The 13104-nt window shown below is 40.8% G+C and overlaps 1 protein-coding gene across 1 annotated transcript in view; it reads right to left on the reverse strand.

The window, feature by feature from the left end:
* The window catches only part of Thada (THADA armadillo repeat containing), a 307538-nt gene that overhangs the window by 277059 nt on the left and 17375 nt on the right, over window positions 1-13104 (reverse strand). The window contains exons 11-16 of the mRNA XM_041631291.1: window positions 11777-12468; window positions 10040-10191; window positions 9142-9297; window positions 8006-8128; window positions 4915-5038; window positions 2265-2419 (exon numbers count right to left, since the gene is read on the reverse strand). Of these exons, the coding sequence (XP_041487225.1) occupies window positions 2265-2419; window positions 4915-5038; window positions 8006-8128; window positions 9142-9297; window positions 10040-10191; window positions 11777-12468 (1402 nt within the window). The remainder of the gene's footprint in view (window positions 1-2264; window positions 2420-4914; window positions 5039-8005; window positions 8129-9141; window positions 9298-10039; window positions 10192-11776; window positions 12469-13104) is intronic.

The raw sequence follows: 13104 nt of genomic DNA on the forward strand, positions 1-13104 counted from the left end.
CATACACACACACAGACACACATACACACACACAGACACACACACACACCACACAGACACACACACACACACACACAGACACACACACACACCGCCCCAGTAGCACACATGCACAAATAAATGTAATTCAAAAACTTAAAATATTAATGTACCATAAATACACAAGATTTGCAGCTCCACAGAAAGATGGGTAGTAAACCAATGAGTAGAAAAGACACATATCAGAAAGACATACCATCAAGAACATGTATTATATACACAGTGTACTCGAGAGGTTCAGCTAGCACTCAAAGAATACTTAAATGTTAACTTATACTGTTCAAAAGAATGACATACTACATAAAATACAGGACTTTGGAAATACATAGCCAATATTTTTAAATCTTTGTTTAAAGAGGAGGTGGTCGATTCTTTTATTTAAATTACATTTATTTATTTGGGAGTAGTGACCTGAGATGGACTTGCACACACTATGGTGCTAATGGACGTCAGAGGACAACTTAAAGAGCTGATTCTCTTCCTCTACCAGGCAGAGGTCAGAGACCAAACCCAGATCACAAGGCTGGTGACTGGCACCTTTACCTACTGAGCCACCTTGCCTGCCTCATTTTAAAATCATAAATGTTTATGACAATGGCCAGATACTATATCTAAAATCCTAACTTAAACCACATGGGGCAGAAATGTCTTAAATACCATGTGTTCCTATGAGTACATGTTTATGGAATTAAAGATGCGGAGGTCATCTCAGGGCCTTCACAGGTATGAAGAACCAGTTCTTCCTACAGTTTACCTTCTTACTTTATATCCTTTCTGTAGGAGGTTCTTCTCTATTTGTGTTGCTTTCATTGGTTGAATAAAGAAGCTGGCTTGGCCTTTTGACAGGGCAGCCCTTAAGTGGGCAGAGTAGACAGAACAGGATGCTGGGGAAAAGGGAATGTGGTAGACGCCATGATTCTCCTGCCCAAGATGGATGCTGGTTAGACTCATGCTGGTAAGCCACAGTCAAGTGGCGATACACATTAATAGAAATGGGTTAATTAAGATGTGAGAGTTAGCCAGTAAGAGGCTAGAGCTAATGGGCCAGGCAGTGTTTAAATGAATACAATTTGTGTGTTGTTATTTCGGGGTATAAGCTAGCCGGGCGGCGGGACATAGCCTGCCACTCCCCTTACAACACCTTTCAAAAGTTATCTGAAAGGAATGAGGCATAGCTAATCTATATGATAAAAAGCTATATGTGATAAACAGTAAGGGAAGCTGTACTAATAAAAGAAAGTCTATTTTTAAACTCTATAGGGCACAAGAGTTTAGCAGAGGATAGCAAAGAACCTTCTGCTCACTAAGGCACCCAGAAGACTACAGATACAGCCAGATCCTGGGCAGCCATTCCTAACCTGGACACAAGTCAGAGCAGTGACCCCCTGAGACCCTGTGATGCCATACCAAAGACACAGAAACAACAATATGGTGCTGTCTTGGTAGACTCTGCTCCTCTGAATCCCGCACCTATAAGATGGTGTACGGCTGTACAGCATACCCTAAATATAACCTAACAGCTGTAGCCCCTCAGCCCCTTGGCCTCTGAAAATGCTAACGGAAGGCAAAGCTCTACCCTCACTGTGGTCCTGGTGACCCCACATTCCCAGAACAAGTTAAAGAGGACAGTGCCTGACTGGGTGTCTCTGCAGACCTACCCTATACCATGCCTTTACCCCTAATCCCATCTTCATCTCCTACCCCAAGGCAGGAAAAGGAGTGTCGGGGAGAGAGCTGGGGCCAAGCGCCTCTGCAGAGAACTGCTGCTGGCCTCAAACAGTCTGAGGTTTCAGTCTCGGTTTAGCTACTGCTGAGAGGAAGACCAGAAACACATTCTCTACCTCATGTACGCTCAGCTTCTCAGTCTATAATCAGGAAGATTATCTTTAAAACCTCAAAATTACTGTAAGTGATATGTTTTGAACAAATATTACAAGTCCAAGGGAACTATGGAGACCACATAACTGAAATCTACCAATAATCTTGTAAACAACAAAACCTACCGCCTCCTACGCCTCCCTTTCCACCAAAGCAGCTTTAAAAAGTATAGCTCAGGAATGTGGATTTTTACCATTTCCCACTCCTGCTAGACCAAACAGACAGAAACTGAAAGAAACACTCAAATGACCTAAGGAAGCAAAGACAGACCCAGGACAATCCTGACTGCTTTACCTAAGTTAAGATTTCTACATACATGCACATTTACATAGGTAAAGTCCAAATACCTGAAACTGTCCAGCTGTTACTGACGGCAGCTTCATCAGAAGGTCAAATGCTAAGGTTTTCACTTCTTCAAAAGTACTAGTAAAACATTCTATCAGTATTTGGAAACGGCCAGCATCAATGTCATGACTCAGCTGATACACTGGTTGGATGGTACCTTAAATTTTTAAATAAATGAAAACCATTTAAAAGTAAATAAAAAAAATCAACTGCCCAAAGCTATCTTGGTCAGATATTTATATAAGATCAGTTACAAAATTCATACTTCCTGCTTTACCCACAATAAAATTTCATTTCATCCTTTACATAGCATACACTATACAATAGCATAAACTGCATCTCTTCAAATGACAAAGTAAGTACTACAGATTTACAAATATAAAACACATTTTTAAGACTTAAAAATATTTTATTCCCTTTCAAAGGGTATGAAAGATATCTCAGTTACTTTGAAAATAAAAATGAACAAACAAACTTAGGAACCCATTTTTAAAAATCTTCATGGCGCTAGAAAGATGACTCGGTAGTCAAGAGCATTGCTGCTCTCATAGAAGACCCAGGTTCAGTTTCCAGCACCACATGGTATCTCACCCCCATCTGTACCTCCAGTTCAGAGAGTCCAATCCTGTCTTCTGGCCTTGGTGGGCACCAGAAAGACAGAAGACAGACAGACAGACAGACAGACAGACATACACACACACACATACATTCATATACACACAACATACATACAGATGAACATTCATAAACATACAATAAAAATAAATCTTTTAAAAAACTTACTGACCTAAGATCCAAAGTCTTGGAGTCAGCCGACAGAATGACAAGCAATGACATCCTATATGATCTTTTTATTTTGACCCATCCCAAATTCCTGGGATAAATTCCACATGGTTGTAGCACACATTTTTGTTATTGTTGTTGTTTGTTTCTTGTTCTTGTTTCAAGTTTCAAAACTGGGTTTCTCTCTGTAACAGCCCAGGCTGTCCTGGAACTTGTTCTGCAAACCAGGCTGGCCTCAAACTCACAAAGATCCACCTGCCTCTGCCTCCCAAATGCTGGAATTAAAAGTGTGCACCACCACCACTCGGCTGCATACATTTTTTTAAGTAATTTTTTTTATTTTATGTGTATGAGTGTTTTGCCTAAATATATACATGTGTATCACATGTGTCCAATGCCCACAGAAATCAAAAGAGAGCATAGATTCCCTGGAACTAGAGTCATGGATGGTTTTGAGTTTCCATGTGGGAACCAAGAATAGAACCTGGGTCTTCTACAAAAGCAGGAGTACTCTTAACCATCTTACCCATCTCTCCAGCCCTGTGTTCAATATTTTTAATATGCTGCTAAATTTTGTTTGCTGGAGTATTTTCTTGAGGTTTTCTGAATCTATATTCATAAGAGATACTGGTCTATCATTTTCTTACAGAGTCCTTATTTTCATTTTTTTTTTTTTTGCATTTATGTACCACTGTGCACATGTAGAAGTCAGAGGATGATCTGCGCGAGTCAGTTCTCTTCTTCTACCTACATAGGCAGGCTGGGCAGCAAACCACTGAGCCATCTTGCTGACCCTTCTACAAGCCTTATTTGCTTTTCTTTGAGTTCACAGAATGAAGGTCACCCCTCCTCTTTAGTTTTGTGAAAGACTATGAGAAGGGATAACTATAAATATTTGGTGGAATTTATCAGTCACTTGTCTCAGACTTTGCTTTGTTAGAATACTTTTTGATTTTGTATTTGTTTTGGGACAAGGTTTTGACGAGGTAAAGAAGGTTGGCTTCTAATATGAGATCCCCCTGCCTCATTCCTTTAAGTGCGGGGATTAAACGCATGTATTATCATACCCAGAGGCTAGGAGTAGGTTTTGATCTGTTTCAATCTTTTACTAAGTATAGAATTATTCTTTTTCTCATAGTTTTTCTTCTTCTGGAATCGTGTAGATATTTAGTTTGTTGTCATGCAATGGTTCTTGTGCTATAGTGTGTGGTTTCTGAAAGTACAGGAATCTCCAGGCAAATGGTTCTTGTGCTATAGTGTGTGGTTTCTGAAGGTACAGGAATCTCCAGGCAAATGGTTCTTGTACTATAGTGTGTGGTTTCTGAAGGTACAGGAATCTCCAGGCAAATGGTTCTTGTACTATAGTGTGTGATTTCTGAAAGTACAGGAATCTCCAGGCAAATGGTTCTTGTGCTATAGTGTGTGGTTTCTGAAGGTACAGGAAACTCCAGGCAAATGGTTCTTGTACTATAGTGTGTGATTTCTGAAGGTATAGGAATCTCCAGGCAATTGGCATATATGAGAAACCACATTTTAACCACAAAGGCTCTTTCATCTTTTTATTAAATAGAAGATAAAAGATAGTGGTTTTCATTTTAAACTTAACAGATGTAGCCCTTTCTTATAACAGCACAAACAAATGTGAGGTACGGGAAGTGTTGGTGCAGGAAGTCAAGAGGATCCACGCAGCGTGACAATATGCTGAGCAGGCAGTGACTGACAAAAAGGAGAGACAGTTTCTTTCCCATCTGCCCTTTTCTAGCAACTTTAATTACGTACAAATGAGACCTATGTATTAAGAAGGGATCTATCAAAAGACAACAAAATACTGGCCAAGTGTTATGTTTCCCATACATTGGTGAAGCTTACCTTCTGAGACAGCAAACACTTCTGCTACCGATCCCAATATGCTTAAAGCTGAAAACCTTGTTGAGTAGGAAGATCCAGGAAACAATGCTTCAAAAAGAATGTCGCAAACAGATGACATGAAATTCTAAAATTAAAAACAAACTACAGTTACGAATAATGAAGTTAACGGGCAGTTAGGTGCTGCCCTTCAGGAGGATTGCTTTTGTTACATTTACTACAGAGAGAAGACTCTTTAGAAGCTGCTTCATTATTCAGCTTGACACCTGCTAGAGTTTGGACAGTTTATCTCCTAAAGACTCATCTGCTTCAAGTTTGACCCCCAGTGGGACAGTATAAATTTAAGAGGTAAGGCCTGGTGGGAGGTAATTAGGTCTAGGGACTCCACCCACAGGAACTGATTCTGCTGTCAGGAGTGAATCAGGTTACTGGTAAGCTACAAGTTTCCATGGGAATGGCTGTTTCGCTACACTCCTTAGCACGTGCTCCTTCCATACTGTGCCCACCACTCTGCTATCTCATGACATGGGTAGAGAACCCTCACCTCTGCTGTTTGATCTTTCCAGCCACTAATTCCTCTCCATAACCCATCCTTTCCAAAGTACCCTCCCTCAGGCATTTGATACAGCAACGTAACACGGACAGCCCTAAAGGCATAAACTACACCAGGACATCAATTAAACCTGTCTTTACTGATTCAACAATAAAAAAATCAATCATAGTTTTAGAAAACAACAAGATCTGTTCAGGCCCTGTCTGTGCCAGGGCTTCATGAATTCCTCACTGCTCCAGACAGAAGCCGTCAGGCATCAGAGGTATGTAGCTTTCCAAAGTTTTAGAGTAAAAAAGAAATAGTCAATACAGACTGCTAAAGGAACTGTGACAGTTCATAAAAAGATCTAATTGCTATGCGGCAGAGGGTGGCCTTCGGTTTCTGATCCTCCTGCTTCCACTTTGTAAGTGCTGAGACAACAGTCGTGTGCCACCACACCCCGTTTGTGGACCCCACACCCAGGCTGGGATCCAAACATGGCTTATAGACACTAAGAGAGCACTCTATCACTGAACTCCATCCCCAGTCTAGCTAATTTAGGGTTCCTAGTAAGATTTCCAAATACCATAACCAACCACAGGAATGCTCTACTGAGCATTTCCCACACTCAGGTCTTACTCAACTTCTGCATTCCACGTGCCATATTTACTTATAAGTGAATTCACTTCTAAGTCCTCCCCAATCTCTCTCATCTACCAGCCCCCACTTAGGTGAGCCCATAAAAAGGACTATTAGGGTGTTTCCAGTCAGGAGCAAATCTAGACTTGGGTACTGGCATTACTTCTAGTAGCTGAGGTCACTCAACTTTTTTAAGTTTCAGTTTCTCACTTGTTATGGGGTAAGAGTGCTTAACCCACAGTCTGTTATAAAAGATTAAATGAAAACATAGGTACATGGTATTTGATAAGTTTGAAAGTACTCTAGACATTAGGATTGGTTATTTAGACAAGAAATCATCCCCACCACTCTAAAAGATATCTTTATCAACTAAGCCTCCCCTTCTTCCTCAGCACTTGGTCTGTAATTGGCACTGGGCCTATCACACACTGCATGGTACCCACTGGTATGATGACGGTAAAACAGGGCAAAGTTCACAACCTCCAAAAGCCACAGACTGTTAACAGTTATAAGAAATGATCATAACCACAAGATTGACTTCGATTAAGTCTCTAATGTTCAAGAAACATACGTCTGTCAGACATGGTACACATGACTATACTCATAGCTCTCAGAACTAAGACAGGAGGACCACAGTTTAAGGCTAGCCTGGGCTACAGAGCGAGACTTTGTCTCAAGAGAGGGAAAAAGGAGCGTCTAAGGGAAAACTAAAACACAAGCTTTTGTGAAAATTTAGAATCTCAATCCACACGATAGGCATTTATGTTCTTAGGAGCTTAAGCGTCATTTCATGGATGTCATACCACTCCTTTCATCAAGAGGCAAAGGAGCGATTTCCTCAAATCCAGCAATGATCAAGAGAGGCTAATAAACAATACGTCACTCACACACACAGGGCAGGGCTCCATATACGCTCTCAACCACTTTTAAAGACTTTTTATTTTTATTATTTTATTTATTATGTATGTATCCGAACATGAGCAGTAAATGCCACTGTGCCCATGTGGAAATCAGAAGACAATTTTCAGGAGTAGGATTTCTGCACATGGATTCCAGGTATGGAACTTAAGAGATGAGGCCTAGCAGCAAGCCCCTGTACCTGATGAGCCATCTCCTCAGCCCCCAGTGAGTGTTTACAAAGGGTTTTCTCATTTAACCCTCAAAACCAACTTGTTCGGGGTTTTAGTTTGTTTGTTGGTTTTAGTGGTTTTGATGTTTATTTGTATGGTTTGATTGTTTGATTTTTGAGACAGAGTTCATTATATGGCTCTGGATGACATACAAAACAGGAGGGCGGGAAGATGGGTCAGTTAGTACTGTGCTTGTTCTACAAACATGAGCACCTGAGCTGGATCCCTAACACCAAAGCCCAGGGTTGCAATGGACACACCTGTGATCTCAGTCCTAGATCACAGACAAGAGGGTGCTTGGGGCTTGCTACCAAGCAGCTGCTGAAAAAACAGCTCAAGGGTTGTGAGAGACCTGTCTCAAAGAGTAAGGGAGAGACTGGTCATATCGACCTCTGCCCTCCACATGCAGACACTCGTGACCACACCCACACGAATATCCTGTGTCTGTCACACACACACGCTGTCAGTCTGGGTCACGGTATCAGCAGTCTTCTGCCCCGTGAAGAGGTGGACTTTAGAGGTAGCAACTAAACAAATGTCAAAGAAATAAGTAAACTGGCCCCTCAAAAAATAAGCTACTCACAGGTGAGCCTCGTTACGTCACTCTGTCACAGTTCAGGGATTGCACTGGTTCCACAACCGCAGCTCCTTCCAGTAGGGTACCCAGTCCCAGAAGGAATATGTAACATCCATCGTGACAAGGAAAAACACAAAGTCCTAATTCAGCAAGAGATTTCTGTCTGTTACCCTCTAGTGCTTCCTCACAGTCCTGTGTGGCCGGCACATGACCTACCTTATACTGCTGCAAAGAGACAGGAGGCTGCTCTCTGCTGGACCGGTTCTCTGAGTCAAGTGTGGATTTCCTTTGCTCCAACTTATAAAGTACCTGAGAACTTTCTTGTATCCTGCAAAACAACTTTTAAGGAGAAAAAGACATTTAAAAAATAAAAACTATGTGAATCACACAGTAAATCTAGACCAGCAGGAATAATTTAAGGTGCATGCAGTGCCTGCAATTTCAAATCATGAAATCTGCAGTCTCTTTTTGCCATAAAATTAACATTTTATAGTTTTACCAAAAACAACCTATTACTATAACCATAATCAAACCGGTTTTCCCATTTCCTTTAAACTGGCTGAAGCTGAGATGATGCAGTCATTTCTGTACCTTACCAGTCCTCACCAGAGATGCGCTACACGAATGATTCAAGGTGAACTACCATGAAATCACCAGTCCGGAGGTGCTCACAAGTGCAAGAGCTGCCGTCCCCCCATCTTCAAATCACCCACGCTCCAAGAACCCCAATGCTGGACTTTTTTTTCTTTCAAAAAACAAGAGTTTGGGCTGGTGAGATAGTTCAGTAATGATGTCTGCCACCAAGCCTGATGACCTAAGTCTACTCCCAGGATTCACACAGCAGATGAGGAGAACCAACTCCTGCAAACTGTCTTCTGACCTCCATAAGTGCACCCCTATATATACACCTGTCCCCTAAGTAAATGAATAAAATGTTTTAAAATTATACTTGTAAAGAGGTCGGGGTCAATTTTTTTTTTAAACACCCAATGAAAAAACTTTCTGTCTTGGATTTTAAAACCCTTTTTTTCTGTTTGTTTTTGGAAATGTGGTTTCTCTATGTAGCTCTGGTTGTCTTGGAACTCTATAGACCAAGCTAGCCTTGAACTCACAGAGATTTAGCTGGCTCTGTCTCCCAAGTGCTAAAATTAAAGGTGTGCACCAGCACCGCCTGGCCCTGTGTGGTATTTTAATCCCACATGTAAATTTGCTGAACTCAGGACAAGACACTGAAACCATGAAGAAACATGGCAGCCCAACCACAACCATTTCACACTTGCCCCAAATCTGGGACCTGTTAAAACAGCAATTTCTGAGCAATTGCACTTTCCCATTCTGATGCAAGATTGTACCTTTTTAAGGAGCGAGCAAATCTGCTGCCGCACCCCTGGAGACTGGCTGTTGAGATTGTATGTTATAAAGAACTGAACCCACTGCATTTCTTCTGGAGAGACCACTTCTGTGCTCCGGTTACTTTCACAAAGCAAGCCTAGTGTATCTATCCGCACCTGAAATACATCAAACCATAAAATGTTAATTTTCCCAAGAACTAGGAAAAGCCCAAACTATTTCAAATGTGTGATATTTGTATAAGCTACCAAAGAAAAAAGTAAACTTCATGTTACCTACATATACCTCAGAAAGGCTTCTCAATCCAAAACACCTCGTAATTAGTTACTTCTTATAAAACTGTCACTCCATGTATAAACCGAGCCTTACACACATTCACAAGCCAAAGCCTTACTTATGTAGCTTTTAGCTCCACCCCTCTCATCTCCTCAGAGCTACCTCACTCCAGGCCTTCACAGCTCACCTCCAGTTCACACTAGCTGGTCTCCTGGCTTCCTTTGCACCTATTCCAGAACTTCATCTCTGACTGTACTGATAAGCAATGAACACACCCACCCTATTGGTAACTGGGAATCAATGATGTCATTAGTCTAGCTCCAGCGCTCTCCCAACCTGAGCTTCGCTTCCATTCTGTGTGCTCTTCTAACACTCCATTTCCGAAGCAGTCATAGCGGACACTGCTGGGCTCCTCTAAATCTTTCAGCTAAAGCCCCTTACTAGACATACTGACTCTACGCTGTCTCTCAGAGCTGCAGGTTCTTCACATAACTTGTCCATGTTCCCAACCAGACACTGCCACCCTCTACTATTAAAATGGACCCCCTAGAATTTAGGGGCCGCTAGCAGGACTAACAGAATGAGGTTAGCAGGGACTAATGTGTGCAACACGAGTTTCCTTACTTGGCAGTGTTGGTGAATTAAGCCTTGCTTTATCCTTGCACCGCACACAAGGTTCTCCCAGGCAGGAGTTGCAGACTGAAGATGTCCATGAGCTCTAGCTGTTCGCAGACATGCCATCAAAGCTCCCAGAGCCCCTCTGCGACTGCAAGCCCCTAAGAGAGAAAAGATTGTTCTTATCTTAAAAGCACAAGGACAAAGATCATTGTGCTATGCAATGACTATGGCATGCCAACTTTTTATGTTCCAATTAACATTAAATTTTAAACTAATTCTAGAACCAATTAAAGTACTTATTCTAAAACAGAAATGACTGAAAATAACTGTTCTTGCCAATAATTTCAAGTAAGCGTAATTATCTTATTAATAAAAAGAAATCAAAACTTATTCTCTAAAACTTTTACTTTTGGTCTTGAATCTTAAAAAAAAGTCCACCATTATGTGAATTAGAAGAAAAAAATCAAGTGGAGAAAAGTAAGACAATTACACAAGAACAGTAGAAACATTGTACTAGTTCAAAGACTGTAACTTCCTTGAACACAAACATTGATCCACAACATGTATTTTGGAGTTGTTCTCATTTATAAAGAACATAAAACGTGGCCACAAAGGCTTCCTGATTTCAGTAGAACATCGGCCTCTAGCAAGGCTGTGCTCTGATACAGCACAGGAAGCTGAGGCTCGCAGAACACCTTACACAGAATAAAACAAGCTAACTGCAGGACAGCTTCATAAGGAACAACTGTAAAAGATTATTAAATAACACATTATTTTTGTATATAAAATTAAAATTCCCTCTCAGAACCAAGTTAAGAAATTTTTTTGATATTTCCATACTCAGGGTTATCGCCTCACGTTCTTTTTTAATCTATCTATGCATTTAGAGAGTTTAATACAGTCACGGCCTACCTGGAACTTCGATGTATACAAAACTGGCCTTGAACCGGAAACAATTCTCCTGTCTCTGTCTCCCAAATGCATGAATTGGAGACATATACCACCCCATATGGTTACACGTTCATTATAAACCATGATTCTTTTAGCACTTCTAAGCTTCAGTGGGATATTCCCCCTATTCTAAATGACTATATAGTTCTTTATTTTAAGTTGTGAAAAACTCACCTGTTTTTATTAAGCCAGACTAAAGCATTTTTAATTGCTATTTCAATCATTTGGATAAAATTATACAAATTAAAGAAAATTATATAAAATACATATACCATTACTCTAGTTTGGGATCAAAATAATAAATTAAAACCTTGTAACTAGGGGCTGGAGCAGATGTCTATGGAGTTGAGAGCACTGGCTGCTCTCCCAGAGGGCCCAGGTTCAATTCCCAGTACCCACGTGGCAGCTCACAACTCTCTGGAACTCCATTCCAAAAGATCCAATGCCTGTTCTGACCACCAAAGGCACTAGGCACACATATGTTGCTCATATAGACACTAGACAGGTAAGCACACCAACTCATACACATAAAAATCAATCTTTTAAAAATATGAAACAAAATTTTATAACTGGAATCCCTCTTTGGCTTAGTGAAACTACTTCAGCCAAAAACACCACTCAGGTATTGAAAGTCTAATCTGTTTCAATCTGAAGTGGCTATCATTAATAGCATTCTTGACCACTTATAGAATGGGAGACGGGGGATATTTAAACTAGGAGATAACAAGCATCTGCACAGGGACCTACACTTACGTCTCCTAAATAGAACTACTAAAACAAAATATTTCTCACCAGTTTCAGTGTCAATAGATGCCTGAAGAATCTTTACCATGTACTGCAGGCTTTCAGGGCTGTAATTCAGTAACCTTGGCAAGTAATAATCGATCACGTAAGACTTCTGATCCAAGTTTCCTCCACACAGTATAGAAAGGAGAGGAGAAACCCAAGTCTCATGCCACACATCCATCCAAGTACTGGTGGCGGTCTGGGACTTCAAATGGCTCTTATGATTCTTAAACATGGTTTCCAAAAGGTCACTTGCATAAGGTACCAACGACTGGTCTCCCATCACCTCTAAGATCTGAGATGGAATTGTTTTATCTATTGACAAAATATGCTCAATTCCAATACTCTCAACCAAACAGCCAAGACATGCGTACTTCCCTTTAATATGCCATTCTAACTGAAGAAGACTCTTAGTCAATTCCAGGAAGAAAGGGTCGGTCACTAAATCTGCCCCTTCTGTAGTGAGCCGGTGCATTTGCAAAAGATTTCTGAATATGATTTTGGTTTGGTGTCTCAGAGCATCCAATGGATGTTCCCAGTGTGTATAGACGTATTCCAAAAGTCTCCTAGCTATGCTGGAACCCCCATTCAGAGAGTCCTTTAGGCTTGGGGAACTTGATCCAAGGATATGTATGGCTGAATTGGTCCAAGATGCCAAGATTCTAGATAGGAACATTTCTAGTGTTGACTCCTTAATCCTGGAGAAAAATAAACCATGACATATATTATTATAATGGTATAAGAAATTACACAGAAATCATAAGTTTTAAAAACAAAGAATGAACAGAAAATTCAATGAAATTTACAACAACAAAATTACAAATGAAGGTCAAACTGAAAGTCAAACTTTCAGATGAATTTTTTTCACCTTACAAAAAACAAAAAATGAATATGAAAAAACTTTTAGGAAAAAAGGAACTATTCACTATCTTTACTGTGATGATGGTTTCATGGGTATTTTAAATTGTGGGGGGGAGGGGTACAGAGTCAAGTGAGTGTGAGGATGCACGCACAGAGGCCACAGAAGATGCCAGGTGTCTTCTTCCATCTTGCTTCAGCGTCTCTTACTGAACTACAACCTAGCCATTTCAGCTAAGACAGCTGATCAGAGAGCTCCCCGGATTTACTGGTCCTCACTAATGCTGAGGTTAAAGGCACATGAGCTGCTTGAGATCTGAACTCAGGTCCACATGCACAGCAAGTCTCCTACCCACTGAGCCTGAGGTCTTGGGTATATGCTGTTTTAGGATGATGAAAATTTATTTTGAGACAAGGTCTCACAAAGAAACCTGAGCTACACTACAGCTCATCTTGCTGTCTCTGCCTCCCGAGTG

The sequence above is a fragment of the Microtus oregoni genome, unplaced genomic scaffold (assembly GCF_018167655.1).
Source record: "Microtus oregoni isolate MIOR12 unplaced genomic scaffold, Mior012 000036F_ref0000092, whole genome shotgun sequence".
Lineage (NCBI taxonomy): Eukaryota > Metazoa > Chordata > Mammalia > Rodentia > Cricetidae > Microtus > Microtus oregoni.